Source organism: Drosophila novamexicana, unplaced genomic scaffold (assembly GCF_003285875.2).
Source record: "Drosophila novamexicana strain 15010-1031.04,08,12 unplaced genomic scaffold, DnovRS2.1 tig00000193-arrow-pilon, whole genome shotgun sequence".
Lineage (NCBI taxonomy): Eukaryota > Metazoa > Arthropoda > Insecta > Diptera > Drosophilidae > Drosophila > Drosophila novamexicana.
In genome coordinates, this window is record NW_020824787.1 from 6899166 (window position 1) to 6922831 (window position 23666).

General features: G+C 38.3%; 1 protein-coding gene across 5 annotated transcripts in view; it reads right to left on the reverse strand.

Annotated features, from left to right (window-relative positions):
• The window catches only part of LOC115758498 (nephrin), an 80380-nt gene extending 60769 nt beyond the window's left edge, over window positions 1-19611 (reverse strand). For all 5 annotated transcript variants that reach the window (XR_004017425.1, XR_004017426.1, XR_004017427.1 and 2 more), the window contains exon 1: window positions 19332-19611. Coding sequence is in view for 2 of the 5 variants with exons in the window: in XM_030699182.1 (XP_030555042.1) it covers window positions 19332-19530 (199 nt within the window). In the remaining 3 variants the exon portion in view is untranslated. The remainder of the gene's footprint in view (window positions 1-19331) is intronic.
• Window positions 19612-23666: the final 4055 nt, after the last annotated feature.

Here is a 23666-nt window from a genome sequence, read left to right on the forward strand (position 1 = left end):
TGTTGTTGCTGCTGCTTCTCTTTCTGCTTTTGTTTGTTGTGGAGGAAATAACTTACAATTGACCTCGTTAGCCGCTGTCTCATATGTATGCCGCTTTATGGACTCTGTCTGTGCATCTCACTCACACTATTTTATGCTCGCTCTCGCTTTGTCTTGCTTACGCTGTATGTGAGTGAGTGTGTGTAAGTGTGTGTGTGTGTGTATTGCACTAAGCCGGCTAGTTGGTCGTATTAGTGTCGTGACCTCTTGACTATATGATTTCCTGCTTTTTTATACGCCTGCTGAGGAAGTTGCCTGCGCCAGCTCAGCTAATGCTGATCCAATTACGCTGCAAAAGAGTCCAGCATCTATGACAGTGCACGACAGATATATATTTATATATTATATATACATATATATACATAGCCACATATATTTATATATACTATATTCTCATAACGCCGCTGTGTGCCATCCCTCTCGAACTCTGGGCATAAATGAAACTTTACGCACAACCCGCTGATAAATATATAGTATTGTAATTATTTCTTGTGCTGCGGCAGGAAAAGTCGTCGCTGCGGTTTGGTTATTATTATTATTTTTTTTTTTCTGTAAGAAATATTGCACTGGCAACTATTCCCCCCACAAGGCCCACTTTTGTAGAGTTCGCTTCGTGCTGAGCTAATTAAATTTAAATTACATTTCGTTTGTTGTGCGTGGCAGATTTTAAAAGGATTCCACGCCCAGTTGTGGGGCTTGCAAATAAATTAAAAATGATTGTGTGCGGCGCGGTAAATATGAAGCATACGCCCCGTTGTGTGTGCACGAGCCATGCGCCGTGTGTTCCATTCGTTTCAACGCGCTGCAAATCAGCGCGCATGAAATTTCAACAAGCCAAACGCCCTGCGTCCCCAAGGATTGACAACAGGAGCAGAAAAAATCAAATAACAACAACAACAGCGAAATAATATAACTTGTTATCTCTACAGTTTTTTCGTACTTTTTTGTACATAAATAACATTTCATATGCCTCGTTTTCGGTGGTTCCCCAGTGTAAATGTAAACACGCGCTTATCAATGTATATATACTTATGTGAGTGAGTGTACACAACACACAGACACAAGTGTGTGTGCGTGTGTGTGTGTGTGTGTTTGTGTGTCAAATGTCATTGGCAGTTGGTTATTCAGCTTCTGGCTAAGCGCCAGGCAGCAGCAACAACAACAATAATTACAGAAACGTCAACACATAACAATGAAATATAAGCACTTTTATTTGATTATTATTTGAAATACCCTAACTTAGTGTTGCAACGAATATCAATGCTAGATAACTGATAAATAAAAGTTACAAAAGTTAAGTTAAAAGTAGTAAGTGATTTGATGGTTAAGTCTTTACACATATTTTCATAAATTAAACTTGACAAAAAAAACAAAAAAATATAGAAAGAAAACAACTTTAACTGGCCTCTATTCTATTATTCACTAGTTTTGTGAGCATTTCTTTGGCAAGGTTTACTGTGTGATTAGACAAATATATAATTTAGAAAAGTGTATGCCACAGCTGGCATAAAAACTGACTTGGCCTTAACCCAACTCACTTTCTTTTCCCCTTCCCCATTCAAGCGCTATTCCATTTCATTTTACTGTTGCCACCAAGTTGCCAAGTAAGCCGCAACGGGCAAATGTCATAACTACACATTGACGGTGGTTGCTCTTTTTTATTATGGTTGTTGTTCTGTTCTATGCTGTTGTTGTTGACCCTATGAAAGTAGGTTGAATATTGCAACATTCTGCTTTAAAAATGTCATCGCACAAGTGTTAAAATCGCTCATCATATCAACGCTTACAGCTGCGAGCGGAGCAGCAACTGAAGGGGCAAAGAGCAGCCACATAGGTGTCGCTATTGAACTTTATGTGTGTACACAATGTACATCTATGTATATATATATCAGTATATATAAATATATATATGCTCGATTCTATATTGCGTTGGCAATAGCAATTCGCTGTGTTATGCTGAGCTAAGCATCCTCGACTGGCAGCAGCTGCCACCGATTGTTGCGGCCTTTTAAGTCGGCTCAGTCGTACAAATTCTGTGCGCGTGAGTGTGCATGTGTGTGCCTGTGTGTACGTGTGTGTGCGCGTGTGTTTGGAGTGTGTGTGGCATTGAAATAGCTTCAGCTGACAACAATTGTGGCAAATGTGGCACATCAGCAATGAAATAGCGCCGCGTTCTGATTAGTATGCCAACCAAAAGCTTTAAATCTAAAAAAAATTTGTAATATTGTTGCGATGCAGAAATATTTGAGTTCTAGCAAGACAATATTTTAAATTATTAAGGCAGCAAAAATTCAGTATTTAGAATATTGTTATTAAAAGTGATGGTACAAATATTATGTATAATTATAGCACCAACTTTAAAGTTGATAAAGATTATCTCAATAATAATATTTATTTTTAATACCAAACGAAAGGCACCAAGAAAAGTAACAACAAAAAAATATAAATTAAGATGACCAAAAACAACATAGAACACCACGCCTGTATATATATATGTTATATATATAAATCATATTGAGTGAGTTTATTAGGACTTCATTTTAGTTGTTCTCATTGCAAGAAGTACAAAAGTATATGAATATATACGATATGAATTAAATGAAAACATTTGATATATATTTAATCTTAATAACAACAGTTCGTCACAGGCAGTCAAGTCCTTAAGTCACCCAAAGTCAACTGACTCGTCACCTGCTGGAATGTCAAGTTAATAACACCAACACCTTTGCGCCCCGTGACTGCCAAGTTGGCCAACACACAGATTTACTAACTGACATACCGAACATGTTTTAGCGGCGAGCCACAAAACTCAGCCAGCTCATAATCTTAAATCTAGGCGTTATGAGCGAATGAAGTAGTGAGATCGAGCGAGGCAGAGAGAGAGAGAGAGAGAGCTACTGGGTTAACTATATGAGCTGGGAATGTAGGCGTGCTAGTCTGGGGCTGCTGCTGCTGCCTTTGGCTTGGCCCAAATACACATAATGATATGCAAATGTGCATGAATAAGTGTGTTGAAGTGTGGAAGCGAGCAAGCACACACACACACGCACACACAAGGCATTTCCATATAGTCCATTGCTAAAGTTAAAGCAACAACATCAAAGCAAGGACTTTTCCCGCTGCGTCAGCTAGTTAAGAGTTTAGTGGACTGAAAGAGAGAGAGAGAGAGAGAGGGTATGGTCCTTGGGGAGGGGGGCTAAGTGGGGAGAGGGGAGGTTATGTTCAACTGGCCGCGTTAATGAAATGTGCAAATGTACCAATTGACCGAGGCACATTTCGCATACCAAACCAACAACCTTGATAGAGAGGGCAGGTGGAGGTCCTTAAACAGCTCGACAGGACTGCTCATTTAGTCATTTGCATATTAAAAGCTTTTGTCGCACAAAGGTTAAATCTAAAGATAAAACACAATATGCATATACAGTCTGCCACATATATATATATATATATATGTATACATACAGCCAAATATATATATATATTGTATTTTCTTGTTCCAACTGCTTGCTGTTAACATGCGAATCAAGTCAAGATAAGAAGGAATAGAGGAAGGGGTATGGGGACTGTGCCTCAATGTGCGTGTCGATAAAATATTTTGCTTTGACGCTATGCAAACACTTTTGTGGCATTTTCCTATGCGGCCTGAAATGTTATTATACTAGTGTGTCGCATTGTTGCGGAGTGCTGAACAATTTTGGGAATTTGCCATTTGGCACTTTGAGCATATCAAATATCATAGCTGAACGCATGCAAATACTAGCTTAGAGTATATTATATATTCAAAAGAAAGAATATTCAACCCAAAAGTAGCCACAACAATTGCAAAAGTTAAACTTGGGTCAAGCCAAGAGTTGGTCAGAGCTCAACATCTATCTATAAAAGAGTTTGTCCTGACTGACTTGCTCTGTAATATATGCCTAAACAATAGTGGCAAATAAAGTTGAATATAAGGGAAATTTTATTATTTTTACTTTCCAAAGGAAGCAAAAGTATTAAAACTATGTTTTCAAACAAAAACTACAAATAAAAAAATGGTATAAATGGGATCAAATATTTTTATACCTTTGCAAAGGGTATTATAATTTTGTCTCGAAATGTGTGATAGAAGCAGACATCAGTATCAACAGCCGAGTTGATATAGACATGTCCATCTGTCCGTTTGTCTGTCTCTATGCGAACTAGTCTCTCACTTTTCCTCCCTCTTTCTATTGGACTCAGTACTTATTTTGGAACTGGATCGGGCCACTATATCATATAGCTGCCACAGAAACGATCGTTCGATAATGTCGTTCTTGTATCAACAACTTTTTGGCTTTCACTATTTTCCCTGTGCTTCGTAAATACGTGTAAAACATTAAGAACAATATGAAAAGGTTCGTTTTGCAGACGCAAGGGTATTAAATCTTCGGCGTTTCGAAGAAAGCTCTTCTTTCTCGTTTAAGTTCTGATGTAAAACTAATTGCAAATGCAACTTACCTTGGAAGCTTAAAATTCCTTTCTTTATTACACTCAGTCTAAAAGTCATCATAAATATATGTAGCCAAGGCTCAAATTGGGCATATGAAATCCTATTTTCTACTATTTAGTGCGCTCCGTGTGTACATCTGTGTGTGTGTGTGTGTGTGTGTGTGTGTGTACACTTAATTAAACATTATTGTTGTTGGGGCTCGTCTCGCAGCGCTGCGCTCAAAATCCAATTAAACTTAAAAAGGCAAGAAGTCGTGCTGGAGCCGTTTAGCCTGCCTTAAAAGGATACCCGATTCCTACGTGACATATGCACAATTTAATTTTTTAATTGCCCGAAAAACTTGCCAGCTGAGTGCGAAAGAGAGAGAGGGAGAGAGCGAAAGAGAGGGCGTAATGTGGAAGCGAGGCAGTCTATGTTGCATATATGTAGGACCCTAAACTCAAATTCAACCGAAATTGAAGGCAGCCACGTTCGTAACCTTGAACCTTAACTGCCGTCAGGCAGGGGACGCCCGACGGGCATGTGGCAGGAAGGCAGGGGGGGTCGAATGATGCACAGCAACAATTCTTTGGTTTGGCTTGTAATAATAAGGAGGACATTTTTGTTGTCGCTATCTTGGATTTCTAGCTGTCCTTGCCTTGTCTAGGCGCTGCTTTTTTGTGCGCGTCTGTCGAGAGGGAGAGAGAGACTCCCTTTCTCCATGTCTCCTTGTCTCCCTGTCTGTCTATCTGTCTAGCTCTCTCTTTGTCTTTTGCTTGCTTTCAACGTTTAAGCTGCGCTTCACACTAATAAGCAAAAGTGTCTAACGTAGCGTAACTAAATGCGAAATGCAAACATTTCATTAACAAACACGCACAAAACTGGGTTGGCGCTGGGTGGTTTGTTAGGGACTGTTAGACAACCCCCAGCCTGGTTGACAGTTATGTGTGTAATACTTTTTTTTTGTCTTTGAGTACCCCTACCCAAAAAGGGGCGACTGTCTTCCTTGTTTAGCTGACTGGCGAACATGTGTGTTTGTGCTCGCACCATACATACACACCCACACAACAGCACACACCCACACACACACGCACACAGAGGCTTTGTGTGCGTCGTATGTGTAGGGTGTGTTTGAAATTTCATAATATCTTTTATTTCATTCTTTGCTTTACTTTATTTTAAGCTCTTTGCTTGATTAGAAGGTGTTGCCATAAATGTCCTTTGTGTATGTGCGTGTGAGTGTATGCGCGTGTGTATTTGTGTATATGTGTGTGTATTTCAAATATTATTCCAGCTTTTATGCTGCTTGCTCATGTGTAATTTACATTTGCCAAGTGCTTTATGGCAACAAGGCGGCAAAAATTTAATAAAACTTGGTAAATGTTCAGCCTGCGATTCGTGTTAGGATAAATGAGTTGTCCTTGATATCATATGCAGAAGGAAGCCAAAGCTTATTCATAAATGTAAATCCTGGTTAGACTATATGAAATGGTTTTCACATCATTTTTGCATATGTGTTCAACCTTGTTGTTGGTGAATGTGTGAGTACAAAATTTGTATTGATTAGAATATACTTTGCTTTAGGGATATTATTATATTTTAATTGGATAAACAGGTTTTGATCTCGAGAAAAGAGAGATATAGCTAGATACAGTATTTTTATAATTTGTGCTACGGGAAATTATGTGAGAATGGGAAACTATTATTCGAATTATAAATATATTGATATTATACATATTGTATTTAAAAATATACAATATTGCGAAAGTTTGTATATAAGCTGGAAGATCAAAAACGCTCTTTAAAGTTTCTATTTTTTAATCTCTCCTCGAAAAGCAAGGTTATCGTGGTCAAATTAAGCTCGCTAGGATCTGCTACTCAAGACAATGTAAAAATGATTCGTTAAAAATGCATATATATATATAAGATGTCACTATCGGCATTAAGAGTGAAAAGAAATTGTGCTGTTAAGATTTGGGTTGAAGGCTGACCTATATTCAATATGCTTGTCAAGCTATTTCCCCGGTATATATAGAAGCCAGCGTGTGTTTACCTCGCATATACTTTATCATTTTAATATTATTTCACGTACTTACTAAAACCCTGAGTGCAAGAAACTTGCATTAAACGCAGACCGTAACTTCAGCGGGCTGCCGCCAGCTGCCAATTTAATGTATCTCCCCCCCTCCATAGCTCAATAGAAACCGCAATCAAAATAGCCGCCAGTTGCGTTTGCACCCGCTGAGACGAGGACTACGCCTGGGGCCGGGGCTGGGGCTGGGGTTGGGACTGTGACTTGCTCTGTAGTTACACTTGCAGTCGCACCACCCACTTTGTGAGTTGCTACCCTGGCGCAGTCCTTATATAAGCTACATAAAATTCAAAGTGCTGCTGCCCCTGTGGCTGCTTCTCTACGGGTGCGTTCAACTTTTACGTATTCGGGCGCTATAAATGTCATATTTTATCTGCTGCTGCTGCTGTTGCGTCATCGTCCTCGTCCACATCTTCGTCGATGTCTGTCTAAAAATAACACTTTCTAACTTCAAACTTTATTAAAAATGTATATAAACTTAATGTTGGCGCTGACTTAGGGCTTGCCTTTGCTTTTGGGTTTAAAGTTTCATCAGTCGCATTTGGTTTTACGGCTGCCCCGAAAAGCAGGCAACCATTTTTTGTTTCGGCTATTTATAGTGAGGGTGCCCAATTGGGCAGCCAAGGGCATTGGCATTTGTATAATTTAATATTTATATATTTATATATATCTGTGGCCAGTAGCCGCAATAGATCAAAGAGCTGAGCTTCATTAGGCGACCACAGCGTTAGAGAGCGGTTTTGAGAACATTTTTCTATATATATTCACAGCAGCAGGAAAAGCAAATAGCAAAGCCCTCGCAATATTATATTACATTTGCTAGATTAAGACACCAATGAACACGTCACAGGCAATAATATATTTATAAGAAATTAATAGATGAACACATAACTATTATTTTGTTCTGCTCGCAACTGTACATATCTTTTTAACCTGGCAACAAGTTCTCTTTTAACTGAATGAATTGTCTTCTATAAGCTGCTTAAAATACATGTCTTAAGATTTAAATTAATTATATTTGGGCTAGTATGACCAATTCAAATACACAACAAGAGTAGAGCTTGGTTCGTTCTGAGAGTATAAAAACGATACATTCTTAACTGAATGCCAGAAAAAAGGGCTGCCTAGTGATAAGTTCCGCTAATTATATGCTGTACCTTTTGAAATTGGGTACACAAAGCTGTAGAAGTAGTAAAAAAAGACAAAAACCATATCCTTAGGCATCATCACCTCTCCATAGCAACAGTCTGTCTGTCTTTATAGATAAAGAGTCTCAGTGGCAGAGACAACAAATTTGTAATATGCGTTCACCTGTTGTGGACTTTTCGTGTCCCTGGTATTGATCAACATCGAGCTTCAATCACGCTGAGCTCTATCTAAAACTAGAAAACACAATGTTGTGATGGCAGCTTAGACCAGAGAAACAGAGGAACATAAACAATCCATTCTATAATGTAAGAATAATATGCGCACCATCAATTGAATTTGAATTTCTTTCGAGCATATACAACAAGCATATCTAAGCTTTGTATCAACTCAATGTCATGTAGACGTTGAGCTGTGCGGTTCAGTCGAGCAGAAGACCCTTACCAGAAGCAAATGACCAAGGTAAGAGACACTAGAAGATCCACACCTCTAAGTCACAAACCGCTCGAAGCGTACCCATTTAGCTGGCTAATACAGTCTGCTGGTGCTCGTAGTTTATTTAAATTAAACCTTTTTTTGAAGCAAGCCTGCATGTGTGTGAGTGTGTGTGCGTATCTTTTTCAATTAAGTTTCTAGGCCAGCCGCAAACAAGAACAACAACAACGAGAACAACAACAACGAGAACAGCCACAAAGTAGACAAGCAGCTGCTCTTGATATTGTTGATAATGATAATGATAATAATGATGATGATGTTGGCGACAGCGTCCAAGCAGTAAAAGAAGAAGAGGAGCACCATGAAGAAGTCTAACAAATTGCAAAATCCACATCAAGCCACACCTTAAGCAAACAGCTTTGACTGCATTTCGCACCGCCCCAAACTTGCCTGCGCACACCGTGCGTATACTTAACGTTAAGCCCTAAACCACTAAAACCAACTAAAGAAAACAAGCAGCAACGTCGCCATCAAGTGCTCTTGGGCGAAAAGGGGGAGGTCAAAGTGAGTGAAAGCAGAGAGAATGTGCTGTGGTAACACTTTAGGGGGTTCTGTCATGCTCTTCCCCACCTAACCGTAGCATTTTATTTAAACTGCAGTTAATTTTCACTAAAACATTTTAATTGTATTTTTGTAATCTGTCTTCTACTAGTTTTACATGCGGCCAAAGCAAAGAGCCACAGACAAGTCAGACGACAGCAGTTGCCGCCCAAAATAATGCACAGTGGTGCAAAATATAGGGTAAAATAGTTGGCACTTAAATAAAAGTTTCAAATCCAACTTTCTTTTAAGAGTTTTAAGGCATCGTTCGAAGGAGCTTTGAAAATATAACTAAAAATTCCAATTTATATACATAGTAATCTAATACAGGGTATATATTACTTTGGGTAATACCCAAAGCTATATATTTGTTTGAAACTTTTCCCTGTGTGTTGGGAACTTTTCTCTGATAATCCTCAATATATGTTTTTAATAAATTCTATTGGGAACTTTTTAGAGAGAAAGTTCCTGTATATATAAATGATTTTCTTTTTAATTTTAGCAGACCTGAATAAAATATAGATACTTGAGTTAAAAAAAATGATATTATAATTATTTTAGATGAATGTCTTTTAATTCTATTTTATGTCAATTATATTCATCATTATATTGTATATTTATATTCTATTTTTATTTATTTTTAATATTTTAAGTACTCAAAAATATAGAAATGTTATGAAAAATGAAATTAACTATGATTTTCTTTTTCGAATGTTCTTCAAACAAAATCTTTCTACAGATTTTCAACAAAGTTTGTTAAATTATTAAGAATTTATCCTGACAGAGAGAGAGTTGTGAGATTATTAATCTGATTTTCGATTTATTCATTGATAGTCACATAAAATGCCAACCACAGTTAAAGTGGCGGCATTTGGCAACGCCTTAGCCTTTTTTTGTTTTGTTTGAGGGGGCTTCGGGTTAGGGGCAATGGCAGCTTTACAGCTGCGGCCAAAATGGCAAAGCCACTGCCATTTTTAATGCAATAAAAGTCAACTTAAAATATGCAAATTACGGTACTTTCAAATTTGTGCAGACTGCCGCGACTTGCGCTGCAAGAATCCGCGCGCCCATCCGCCCGCTGTGTCCACAAATATCCGACGACTCCTTTTGGAGTTGTCCGGCGTTGGTTGCCTGGTGCGAAATGTCATTAACATTTCTCTGGGCCATGGACTTTTAATTGTCTGGTTGAGTCTGGGGTCTCAGTCGGTTCGGGCCCGGTTTGACCTGGCCACAGTCGCGCAGCAACGCCTTTGAAGTTGGCCAAGACATTAATGTATATTAGTGTCGCAATAAATTAAAAGCATTTTGCTGTTCATATTTGCGCCAGCAACCAGCAACGGCCAGTGTTGAGCAGCGCACTTTAGACTAATTGCAGACCAGCTGAAAATGCCCATTTAAATTGTCCAGGTTTTAGTTCAGCGGCATAAAGCATTTTGTATAATCAAATACAAATAAAGCCCCAACGTAATTCTCCAAATACAAATCACCTCACACCTCGCCACGCCGCTAAATCCACTAATGAGCCATATCACGTTACTGCAACTACAAATTCCGGGGATGGTCCTTTGTATTGTTTGTGAAAAAAAAAATAAACAAAATAACGCACACGAAGCCAGCGCAAGGCACTGGGGCGAGGCGTGTGTCAGCCATAACAAAAGCGTCAATTCTAACAATGCGGGGGGAGGCTTGGTGGGAACAGCAGGTCTCGAGGGTCGCGCGTTTCCATCACTAAGCCGCTTAACGCAAGGTGTCAAGTTTAAAAATCAATTACTTCAATGTATAACAATAAGAAATCGAGCCCTCCGCACACCCTCCGCCCATGGAAATCACGAACCCTCAAAACTTGGGCGCGTCCTATGGCATCGGCTTACGACAAAGGCTGAAAATGTTTGTAAACATGAAATGCGATTCGCAGGCAATCGATAAAAGTGCCGCAACTGACATAGCACCCGCCCACTAACCCCGCCTCACGTTCAAACAATAGATAACGCGTTTACGCTCTTCTCGGCGATTCTCATTGCACGTGTTTTTTGCAATTGATGTGTATTTAACAAAGGACAATTATTGGAATGAATTCCTGTTTAGGCATAATGTAAGTTATCAGATAATGCGGATTCACAAAGTTGCAGGAAATTAACATTTTCAAGCAATTTCAACACTTTTACTCGAATCAAACAAGTTCACAATTGATTAAGTAGAATATCAGATATAATCAGCAAATTAAATTGTATGTTATTAATTTAAGTCGTGATTCAGGTTCCTCTATCGGAACAATGATAGATCTGTTACATAACTCATTAAATAACAGCTGGCCCGAAATGTTTTTCGACCACGTTCAACACGACCCACAAATGGATACGCAGCAAGAAATTCATAGCCTACTTTTGGGCAATCGCTTCGTTTTTGAAATACGCTAAAGGCGGCGCGTGTTTTGTACAAGTTCTCAACTTAAATTGCGCAGCGAGCGCGTTTTGATGGCACGCACATATAACATCCACCTCCACCTCCCTTTCCAGCTACTCCTGCTGCTGCTAGTCCCTGTCCCGCTCCTTTTTGGCCAGCTGCTACGACGCATGCAAAATGCGTTGTGTAGCCCTTGATTGATGAAGTTGTTGCGGAGTTGGGCGCCACTTTGGCCCGAAATTGTGGGCCTGACCGAGTGTTAAACACTAATGGCAGCTTAAATTAGATTAGAGAGCTCTCTCTCCCCCCTCACACACACACACACAGTCGGAGTGAGTGTGAAGCGTGACTAGCGCATTTGCGGCATTTCCGCTTCCGCTTGCATTTGAATTTTATAGCATTATTTTCATTTTTGCGGGCGGCCATTTATTTAAACTATTTGGCAAACCTACGCAAAAAAATAAATAAATATCCCTGTATCAAATATCAACTCATAAAAATCGCACAAAAACACATAAATAAGATTTATTGTTATAGTTGCCACGCATAAAAACACACACACACACGCACGCGGTGGCACATTCCGATGGCCATTACGTATACGCAGTGGATTTGTTTTTTTGCTGGGTGTTAAATTTAACGCAAAAATTACGCTACAAATTAAACACAAATATTTGCTTAGAAGCATTAAAATACACTTTCTGTAAAGTTAGCGGACTCTGGCAAGGGGTTTGATCAGAACCCAATATAAAATAGTCCAATTAGTCTAACATATAGAAAAGTCGAACGATATCAAGGCAACAAATAATAATAAACAATAATTGTGTATATAAGTTCAACTATCCAAAATGCTTCAGTAATTATTGGTTCATTATCTATTTCTTACAAAAAAACATTTTAATATAATAGTAAATAAAAAATTATTAAAATAATTAAAGAACAATTTTGATGTATTTTGGCTTAAGTATTTACTCGAAATCAATCAAATTTAATATTGTTTCTGTTAATTTAATTATTATTTTTTGTTTTTCATAATTTAGAAGCCTGAACGAAACTTGTAAATTCAGTTATGCTTAGGCAATTAACTGAATTAAATATATCTTGTTTTAAATAATATTTTATATTTTTTAGAAAAATAATTAAAACAAAAAACTGACTTGAAAATATTTATTTTACCTATGATATAATGTTTAATCACATTTGTGAGTGTATTTTAGACCCGTTTTTTGTGAGAATTAACAAAGCTTTTGTTTACTTTTCAGCTATCGTGTTGGCCAACTAAGCACAAATATTTTGTAGTAGCAGTTTTTTTCCACTGCTTTGTTATTTATTTATTATTTGTTTGTTCTTTTTTTTGCGCTCTGCTTTTGACCACGTGAGCTGCTATTGTGTGCGCGCGTGTGTGTGTGTGTATGTAGAATTTCATGGTTACAAATAGTTAATGTACAGTTAATTATTACATAATCACTCGGCCGCACGACATACGGCAACTGGACATAGCCTCGGCGCTGGAACTCTTGCCCGCTGCCAAGTCCATTGACTCGCTGCTTAAATTTATTTAGGGCCCATTCCAGTTACCGGCCATAAATATTAATTAAAAAACAACAGTAACAAAAATAGAGCACCATCGCGAGTAATCAACAAAAGGGTTGACCGTCTGACCCGCAACATTTCCTGTAACTCAATTGTTATTACGTTTTTATTTAGGCTAAGGCGATGGCTAAGAACGCACAACAGCTACAACAAATGCTGGCACCCATCTGGAAGTTTGATGGGGCGTGGCCCATTTTTAAATTAGTGCCTATAAATAAGCTAATAATTTGTGGTTTCTCGTACTACTCAAGTCAAAAGACTACCGTTTGAAAAGACTTGCAGACGTAAATGGTAATTGGCCATTAAAGGCTGCAGTCGAAAGCCTATAACATGTTATTTAGTTGAGTAACAATCAGTGAACAGTTCGATTCATTACCTAAATTAATCTTATGCAACATACTTGTCAGGAAATTGGTTGAGTAGAAGAAGTCTAGACGAAATCTCAGAAGCCAGCATACATATAATTAATATGAGGCCAGAATCTATTCTTAACACACTAATTTGAACACGTTTCTAGGCTATTTTTGGATTCGTTCATGTTTACTTAAAGAAGTTGACGGTTTAGCCGACTTGAGGCCTTTGTTGTAAAAGTATTTTGAGTCAGACGCCAAGTTATTGGTATGCATAAGAAGCCAAAAAAAAAAAAACAACATATTCTATTTCTTCATGTTAAGAACTGGACTTAAATAGACTATATAAAATTGTATTGTATCAAACAATAATTTGAATTTTCCCTAAGGTATTCTAAGTACAAAGAAATAATAATTTGCGTTACTCTTACTTTTTCTTCACATAGTTTTTCTCCATATTAAGCACTGGCTTTGGAACTGCCCACACAAAATAAATTAGATGACATCCCAAATAGAATTGTTCAAAGTATTTGTGCGAGCGCTTCTTGGTCGAAGATTGAGTATAAAATTGCTTTCAAAACGTCAGGCAAATTGTATGGTTGACAAACTGGAGAGCTCCAAAGGCGGCAAACAGCAGCCGCAGCAGCAGCAGAAGCAGCAAAAGGCAAGTTGATTGAAAAGTTGTTGGCCAACTGGTTGAGGTAGTTACCTGGCTGGTTGGGCGCTGTTAAGCTGGGGATTGTGCATGAGACGTGTGGAGGCTATACTCCCCGTTGGCCTGAAGCTCTGCAGCAGCAGTAGTTCTCTTGCCTCTGTTCCTCTCTCTCTCGCGCACAGGTAACTTTTAGCAAAACACTTTGCACATGTTTTTGGTGCGTTGCGAGCTATTTGACAAAAGTGCCAGGCCAAAAGCTGGGCTATTTATTATGCTTGGCACTTTGGGCCAAACAGAGCAACGCACACACACACACACACAAACGCACACATGCATGCAAGTGGGCAACTGCGTAAATCATTTCCACTTTATGCGCTCTGTAAGCCAGACAATGTCAACAAACTGCAAAGACACAAGACGCTGAGCAGCAGCAGCAGAAAAAGGGGGTGGGTGGAGGGGTGTGTCGTTGGCAGCGAGAGAGACAAGCATTATAACACATTAAAAAATAGCTGCAGAGTGCGCAGATAAATTTGGATGAGCGGGTGCGGGTGTGTTAGCAGTAAACGACAATCTCTTGCCAGCCAAAAACTTTGGCCGTTTAGAAAAGTGTCAAGCATTTTATCACACGAAGCAAACTCCACAACAACAACACAGCAGCGAGAGATGAAGCACAAGCAGGCCATAATAAATCTCGAGGCGAGAGAGCAAACGAGAGAGTGCGAGTGAGAGAGAGAGAACGACTGAGCGAGCCCGTGCAACGAGCTGTTGCCGTAATGCATTGCAGCTAAGCGTGCGCCTAAAAGTATGCAACGTGTAACAGTAAACAGCGAGTCAAGGGACTAGCTAACTGACTGACTAACTGACTGACTGACTGACTGAATGACGGACTGACTGACTGACTGAGTGAGTGGCCAACTGACAGTTGGCCATTTGCTAAGTTTGTCTGCACAAACCGAAAAACTTGTCAACATGTTGAGTGCAGCAGTTGGCTGGCGCCTCCGGGAGAAGCCGCCGCAGTTACCCGCACAAGCTTTGTGGCATGCGAAAAAAAATATATGAAAAAAAAAGCATGCTCGACTGGGAGATACCCTGTAAGACGCCTATTAGTGCTGTCAGTCAAAACTCTGCGGAAAAAACAAAAACTAATAAAATTCATTATAACATTATTCTGCATCGAAAATCAAATCGTGATATGTTATGATAGCAATTGAAGTCCGGCTTTGCCAAAATTTGTACATTGTTGGAATTTGCTGACCCTTTTCCTCCATTTTCTATAAGATATATTATATGTCTGGCTTTAGCTCTTAAGAATAAAGTAAGAATATCAGAGTTTGACTTCTTGAAGTACTTAAATGTTCGTCAAAGCATTATAATTAAATTGACTTAAGTTTACAACTTTTTAGTAATAAATATAGAAGAGAGAATCTGGAATAGCGAAACGGAAGCATGCACAAAGTGTAAATCTGTTGAGCCCTTTGCTCAACCAGTGCACGGGGTTACAGGGTATAAAAACAACATGAATAACTAAAAAAGCGAAAAGAAACAAAAAAGAACTGTCATCAAAAATGAGCACGTGTTTGTTATTCGTGCGCTGGTTGCCCTTTTTCTCTTGTTTTTGTTGGCCAGTGTTTAGTTTGTACAGGTGCATTCCTGCGGGAGGCAGCTTAACCATTGTGCTGGCCCGCATCGTGAGTGGATTTTGCGGATTTTCAGCATATAAAACAAACAGCAAAGACAACAACTTATTCGGGCACTTGATAATTGCATTTGAGATTAGCAAACAAATACATATAAAGATCCGAAAAAAAAAAAAAAACAAGTATATACAGATTACATTTTTATGCAAATATTTAATACGTGGCCACAAAAAGGATGTATTCATAAAATAACTCAATTTTCAGACGATTATTCCCAAAGTAACTATAATATATAGTATTCGCATTTTGGGTCTTATCTTAGGATTTAGAAAAAGGTTTATTTAAGTATTCAATTCGTATACAAAACATTTGAAATTTTCCTAGCTAAAGTAATTTATTTGGAATGCCTCAAGCTTTAGGCCTTGCCTTGACAGCTGACGAGCTAAAACTATAAATCTTTGACAAAATCTCTGGCCAAGACAATGCCTGTCGGAGTTGCTAATAAAATAAGTTAACGTTAGGTCTGGTGACGAATTTTCATTGAATTTTTAATTACCACTGAGATGAATTGACAAGCGGTTGGCAGGTGTTTCATGTTGCCCACCTGCGGCTTTAATTAATTAAGAGTGAAGCTACAAATTTCAGCGAGAGAAAGACAGAGGGAGAGACTGTGTGTGTGTGTGTGTGTGTGTGTGCGTGGGGTTAAAAGTTTTCCCTTTTCGGGTTATTTTAAAACGAGCCGAGCCGAAAAACATCTGCAAGACATTAAAGTGTCTGTTGGGTGTGAGTTGTAATTTTATAGCGTTGTAAATTTGTGGGCAGCTGCAACATTTTCTGTTTACTCTCAACGACTGAAAATACCCTTTGGCAAACAGGAGCAGCATCTACTAGTTTAGCGTAGACAAATGTGTGCATTTAACTATTAGTTGTAGTTGCAATTAACTTAGGTTCATTTAGTAAAAGTTAAATAAAAATAAATATTGGAGTGTGTCTTTTTTTAAGGAGTATTTGATGGTCTGGCATACCCAAAGCTCTTAGATTCGAAAAACTCTTAAACTTTCTTAACTATGAGTGGAAGAAAAAGGAAAACAAGCATAAAAAATGCTTGCTTTATGTTTTAAGGATAATCTTATAAGCAAATAGGAAATTCTGTATACTGACTTTGTTGACTTTTGAGTTTGTATATATTTTATTTAATATACAAATTTAATTTGGTGAAATAGCCTTAATCAAGGAGTATCTGCGGGTCGGGCATGCCCTGGAGCTGAATAATTTTTAGTTATTATGGCGTGTCGAGACAAAGAGCAAATTACGCCGCTTATCTGCACAATTTACGTGCTCGGGCACAAAGGACACCGCCAGGCAGGTCCTTTTTGTCTGCAGCGCTGCATTTTAGAGTCTTTGTGCGCGGCGAGCGCAGAATTTGTGAATTTCACGTCGAGCGGCAAAATTTCGCCAAAATCAAATGCAGCGCGTGCCTCAAATTCAAAAGGATTCAAAGCGTAAGCTTTAAAACAAAAGAACCAAAAACGCAAAAGCGCACAAACGCCTTGAAGCCAGGGCGACAAGGATGCGAACGCAACGCAGTTTCCATTACAAAGGACGCAGGACGCATCGCTGCGGCCATTAGAAAAGCGCAGCTTGTTGCCCAAAAATTTCATGCAGAATACAAGTTTTTGTCCTTTATTATACGCTGTTCTTCATTTATTAAGGGGTACATTCGTTTTGTGTAGAACTATATGCAGCGTAAAAGTTGTTCTCCTTAACTGTACTAAGCTTTTTTTAAAGGGTGTATTCGGTGCGTTAAAATTTTTATACAGAATCCAGGTTTTCCCCCTTATTATACTCTGTTTTTTATTTTGTAAGGGGAATATTGGTTTGTGCACTTTTTATACAGAGTCAAATTTGTTCTCCCTTATTATACTCAGTTTTCTTTACTAAAGGATATATTTGTTTTCATTTTCATACAGAATAAAAGTCTTTCTCCCTTATTTTAATCTGTTTCTTCGAAGGGTATATTGGTTTTTATAATATATATATACTACTTTCTTTAAATCAGAGCATATAAGTGAAAAAAATAAGATTTCCCATCCTCGCGAATACAGATATTCTTTGTAGATTTTCAACATAGATCTACATTCTATAAAAATTCACAGTTTTAAAGTGATCACAAATCAAACAAACGCACTTTCATCTGATTAAGTTGGTTTTTAACTGTGAACAGAGTATTGCGTAGTTGTATGCACCCGACTACAACGAACCTACTTGATTTTTTCTATTCTTGTGGGATTCTACGCGAAGTCAAGCATAGAAATTACGACTTGTTGTAGAAGAGTGGGAGTGTGTGTGTGTTTGTGCATGTGTGTGTGTGTGTGTATGGTGCGCCCAAAAACATGCTACAAAATTGTAAAGAGCCGGCCGGAACGAGTTGCCAACTGCTGCCAGTGCCAACAGCTCCAAAGGAGCCTGTTCTGGTTGCAGAGTGGAGTACAAGTATGTAGGAGAGGGTGGAGGCTGTGGGGACAGCGAAGGGCCAAAGGCATGACTAGCATTTTTGTGACTTTCATGTACCATAAATTATTTTATGTTATTATTATACAATACACACAACATGTAACGGGTTGTGAGAGAAAGAGGGAGAGAGGGCGAAGGGAAAGTAGAGCGGGACGACAAGCAACAAGCAAAATGGTAAATTTTACTTTTATTGCGATTACGTTGACATCTTGTGTGTGTTTGTCCCTAACGCTTATTTCGCGGCAAGGCGGAAGATTGGATGAAAATAAACCTAAGTAAATGCTAAAAGACAATAAGTCGCATAAACCGAGCCGCAGTTAAAGCCGAGACATCAATTTAATGGGCATAATTTTTGTGAGATCGATTGGGCCATAATATTACCAGAATTTGCGACAAGTAGGAAAAATACTCGTAGGCTAGTTAAACAGAATTTTAATCAAATGGTGTACTTCCGATAATTAAGAGGATATTCAAGATATTACACTAAATATTATGAATGATTATATCATTAGTATAAAAGTTTCTAGTTGCAAGTACATTACATTTATTCAGCTAAATACTATTAAACAAGGCAGCGAGTCGACTTTGAACCAAGCACTGGATCAAACCCCCTAATCCAAACAAGTGTCCGTAACAGTCGAGCTTTAAACAGAATTAAATTCAAAAATGGTCTGAATCGAAATAAATGATTTTAAGGGAGAACAAGGACCAACGCTTAAATAATTCACAACATTTTTTTAACCATACTAAATGCCAATGTTAACTTTTTTTTTAATAGTGTGATTCAATATATTTTTGTGTTGAGCTTGCAAATGCTTTCTTGTTTTTAAGCTAAAAACTCCAAAAGCAGCTTCAATTAGTTAGCAATGGAGCTGAGGAGTTGCCATTTCAAGACCAGTAAATAAGATGTGTAAAGTATATTCAAGTCTCACGATTCGTTTGCTGTCATTTTTTTCTTTAAATTCCAAGCGAATTTTTTGTGTTAATGGAGAGTTTAGACTAGCAAGTGGAGCCTTTATCGCTTCGCCGAGCGAGCGAGTGTCTGGGCTGAGGCAATGGAAATGAGGTGGAACAAAGTGCAGCAGGCGCAGCTCAAAAGCTCAAAAACAAAGCGAAATGAAATCATAAATGCCCGGACACGTGCCATGGCAGGACGCAGAGCAGCAACAACGTGCTCCGCTTGCAAGTTGCAAGCTGTGAGTTGCCGTTTGCGAGTTGCCAGTTGCCACATTTCGGAGCTGTGGCAACGAGGTGTTAAAGTTTTTGGCAAACTCCTGAATACGAGTTAGTTAAATATTTAAATTTATTTATTGGCGCCGCCTGGCAGCCCCGCTGCACTCCTTGCAGCACCGTTGCAATCCGCTGGACGCCCATTTAAAATAATCAGGAAAACAACAAACAAAGCAGCGTGCAAACTTACCGTGTGCCTCTTTGCCGAGTCCAGAGGCAGCGCCCATGCCCATGGCAGTGCCGTGTCCAGAAGAACCACCGCCGCCGCCAGCTCCTCCGGCCATGGAATGCTGGTGCGCTAATGTGACCGGCATTACGAGCGCCAGAGCCATAAAAATTTTCCACATTGTTAACGTGGCCATTTGACTTTTATTGCACTTCATTTTCATGCGCTGCTCCTATTTTACTTTTTCGTTTTTGTAATTTCTTTTGGCCAAAAGCTGCAGTTGGCTTCCTTCTAATATTTTTTTCTGTTTTTCTTTTTTCTTGCTTGGTTTTTCTGTGCGCCGCTTGTTGATTTTAATTTGATGTGACTTAAGTTGGATTTGGTTTGCAGATTTCGCCAGTCGCAGCTGCAGTTTTGGCCCGTCTGGCTGCCAGTTTATGCTTCACTTCTCACTCCCCTCTGCTCCACCTGCTGCGGCTACAGCTTCTGTCTAGTGGTAGCACATTTCGATGGCGCCGCGCCGGCAGCAGCTATAAGAGAATCGTAGAAAGAAAGGAAAAAAAATGCCATCAGTTGAGTACGTTGAAAAGTTTATTTTAGAATGTTGGCTGGGCGGGAGGGAGGCTTTCTTTGGGCGGTAGCTAGTTAAAAAGTTGTGAAAGTTTTCGTTAAAGTCAAATTGAAGCCGCAATTATCGAGTTGTAAGGCGCAGATACGCACACTCACACCCACTCACACATACACACACACAGGCGTGCTCTAACCCAGGCGAAGTTAGAGCTAAGCCACATTGGAATGAACAATTTTTGAAGCAACTGTTCAGTTTGTCAACTTGTTGAAAAAGTTTTTACATTCCTATTCCTTAAGGCCAACAACTTCTCAAGTTGTTTAAAATATATGTCAAAAGCATAAGATATATATTTAATTTATGCTTATTCAAGAAAATAAAAGTAAATTATTCCTAGCTCAAGAGTCCACGATTGACCGAGGTAATAATAATACGTGAGAGAAACTCGCCAAAGAGACGATGGCGGCAAACGGGGCGGTCCTTCTTTCCCAAATAGGGTCTACCACAAATAGTAGCATATTCTAAATGCCAAATATTAATAATAATAAATTAATTTTAAATACTTTTAAATCTCTTCCAATTTTCTAGAATATTAAGATTGTGTTTTTCCGGCTTTTCTGCAGCTAATAACATAATTTTGTGAAAATAAAACAAAAATAATAATTATTTATAAGAAGTAAATATAGTACAATAAGGATATAATTTAAATATATAATATAATATATATAAAAAAAAGTGATACAATATACAATATATGTACATATATAATAATATATAATAAAATATTTATAATATTAATATTAATATTAATTAAGTATTTAATTAATTTTATTCAACTTTAGAAAACCGAATCTGAGCATTACCAGCAAATAATTCATAAGTCATTCTGTTCTCAACTGTCCACAAATTGTCAGACCCAATGAATAAAAAGATACCCATGTCAAAACTGGCAGCATTTAGTCATATATCTTGCTCCTCGAATATCAAGTATACACACGCAGAAATGTATTGAAATTTTATTAATATAAGTTACACTGAATTCAGTTTTCCTTTCAATAATCAGCGCAATAAGAGTTCCTTTCTTTGGTTTTCATATCCAACACACAACACAACTCAATGATATTCGCATATGGTACGAGTTTGAGTACACTCAAAACACTCACAGAGGCTCTTTGTATGGCATCCAAATACCATTCGCAATCGCATTTCCATTCCCAAGTAGCTGCCGCAGATAAAGCCACGACGCGGCAACAAACAAAAATTTACAATTTCCGGCAAGTCCCTTAACGCCCCCCTCCCAAGCTCACCTGCAAGCCCCCCCTCAGACGTAGTAGATTGCCAGCGTTCGATAAAAATGTTGCCGTGGGGCGCCAGACAAAATTCAAAGGGGCTGCTGCACACACCGAAAAATGTAGAAGAAAAGAAAATAACTAACATAAAAATTAAGGTACAAAATTTTGACAGACGACAAAAAAAAAATTGTAAAAAAGGCAAAAGCCACTCATATATCTTTACGTGTTAAGAAACAAATTCTATAAAAATGCTCAGATGCAAATAATAATGATGATTTGCAAATACAAAATGAAGCTGACAACAAACTTGGCAACAACAAAAAGAAGGGATACGGAAGGCGGAGTTGAAAAGGTAAAAGAAATGCTGACAAGCGAAAGGTAGCGCTAATAAATAGACACAAAGGCTGATGCCATGAGAAGGTTGCAACAGATACAACACGCCAAAGGGCCAAAAGGTTCACAGTCTAGGCAATGATATAATATTGTGAATGGGTTGCTTCTGGGTTGGCTGAGAGAGAAGGCTGCCAACGAAATAAGAAAAGTCGCCGGTAAATCAATAGAAACGCAACCTGGGCAATTTTTTGAGTTTACCTGTCCCTTTTTTCCTGAATACTCTACCAGCATTAGGGTATTACGTATGTGTCGTGTGCTCGCATTATATTTCTACCTCAAATAGGAATTGAATATTATTTTTGTTAATTTCTTAAGAACTCTAGGAAAATCTTAAGATGTTCTTATTGCGCAAAGGGAGTTTTTAATTGGAGAAGTAAATACAATAAAATCAAGAAATATTTTTAAATTTAATAAATGTTTCTAGGTACATTTAAAAAAAAAATTGCGAAAAATATCTGTGAAATTTTTCCAGACTTTTAAAGGGTATAAAAATAATATACATGCACAACATATCTCTACAATTTCTAAATTTCAAAAAGAGCAATGATAATTCGTATTTGGGACGTGTCTGTTAGTTTCCAATTTTGTTGCTGTTGCCACTTCTGTTTCTATTGTCATTTTGTCAACGTGCCCGCCGAGTGTCGTCACTGGAATAGAATAGCACAAGGGCTGCGGGGTGGGACGGTATATGGCGAATAGATGCGGGCATGGTTATAGGGGGAGGCGTTAATAATGATAAGACATTGCAATAAGCGACCAAATGGCCGACAGATAAGCGCAAGGCACAAGGCACAACAATGGGAAAGGTGCCAATGTGAGAGTGAAATAATAATGCCCCAGATGATAATAATGATGATGATAAAAAGCATTGTTAATAATGATGTTGCCGCTGCTGCCGATGCTGCTGATGCTGCTGCTCCTGCTGATGATGATGATAAAACTAATGGGCCGACGGCAATTAGGTATGAGAAATTTGTGTTTAGGTTTTTTTTTTTCAAATATCGCACAATATGAGAATAAAAACTGAATGGACAGCTTCAACTACACTTGAGCAATTTGCGCACAGTCGAGTGCGCACATTAACCCAGAGAACAAACACAAAAACACACACACTCACAGAGACAGAGCACAAAACAAACACAACAACAACAACAAAGGGCCAGGCAAAATCAACATGGCGTACAGGTGCCGGAAACGGAAACGTCGGCCGGCCAAGCGGGCGGACAGGCGAACGGACTGCGGACCAAACGACCCACCGACCGATAGACAAACATTCAAACAGCAACAGGAAAGGCGACCACAACCAAAGCAATGCAAAACCCAAAATGCAGTCATTTTTATAGTCGAACTGTGTATGCCCTTCAATAAAAAGGGAAAGGGCGAAAAGTTAGAATATATCAAGAAAAACATTATATAGACCAAGGTGTTAAGTTTGATGACTGTACAAATAAAATAGGAAAACAGGCTTATGCACCATTTTGTAATTTTTAAGGTTCATTCATATTAATAATTTATAATATATAATGATTATTAATTATATATAATAATAATAATTACGAATCTATTATAATTATATAGTATATAGCTAAAAAAAAATATTCTAGCAACTGTTGAACGTAATTTTTTGTATTAATTAATGCATTCTAAGCTGTAGGAAATATTGGAATATACCCTATAAAAATAGTCCATAGAGAAAATAATGAATAACAGCAAACAACGAAATCTGTTTTTCTATTTCAGTTTAAAGATTTGGAGTTTTTTTTATATTTTTTAGTTGATCCCTAAAATAAATTTTTTTAATGACCGAGATTCTAAGATTTAAAAAAAAAGTCTGCAATTAAAACTGCAAGCGAATATTGCAAGATATATTTTCCATTTAAAACTTAGGCAACAAAAAATAAGGTGGCGTTTTTTTTTTCTTTTTGGCTAAAGCCAAGGCAACGAATGCAATTATCCTGTAATACTCTATGCTTTTGGCTCAAAAGGAATAGGACAAAATGGAAATGGGCAACATTTGATAGACACATTTTATTGCTGCATGAAGGCAGCCCCAGTCAGGCAGCAGGCAGGCAGGACGTCTAGGGTTTGCGGCAGACATGCACTCAT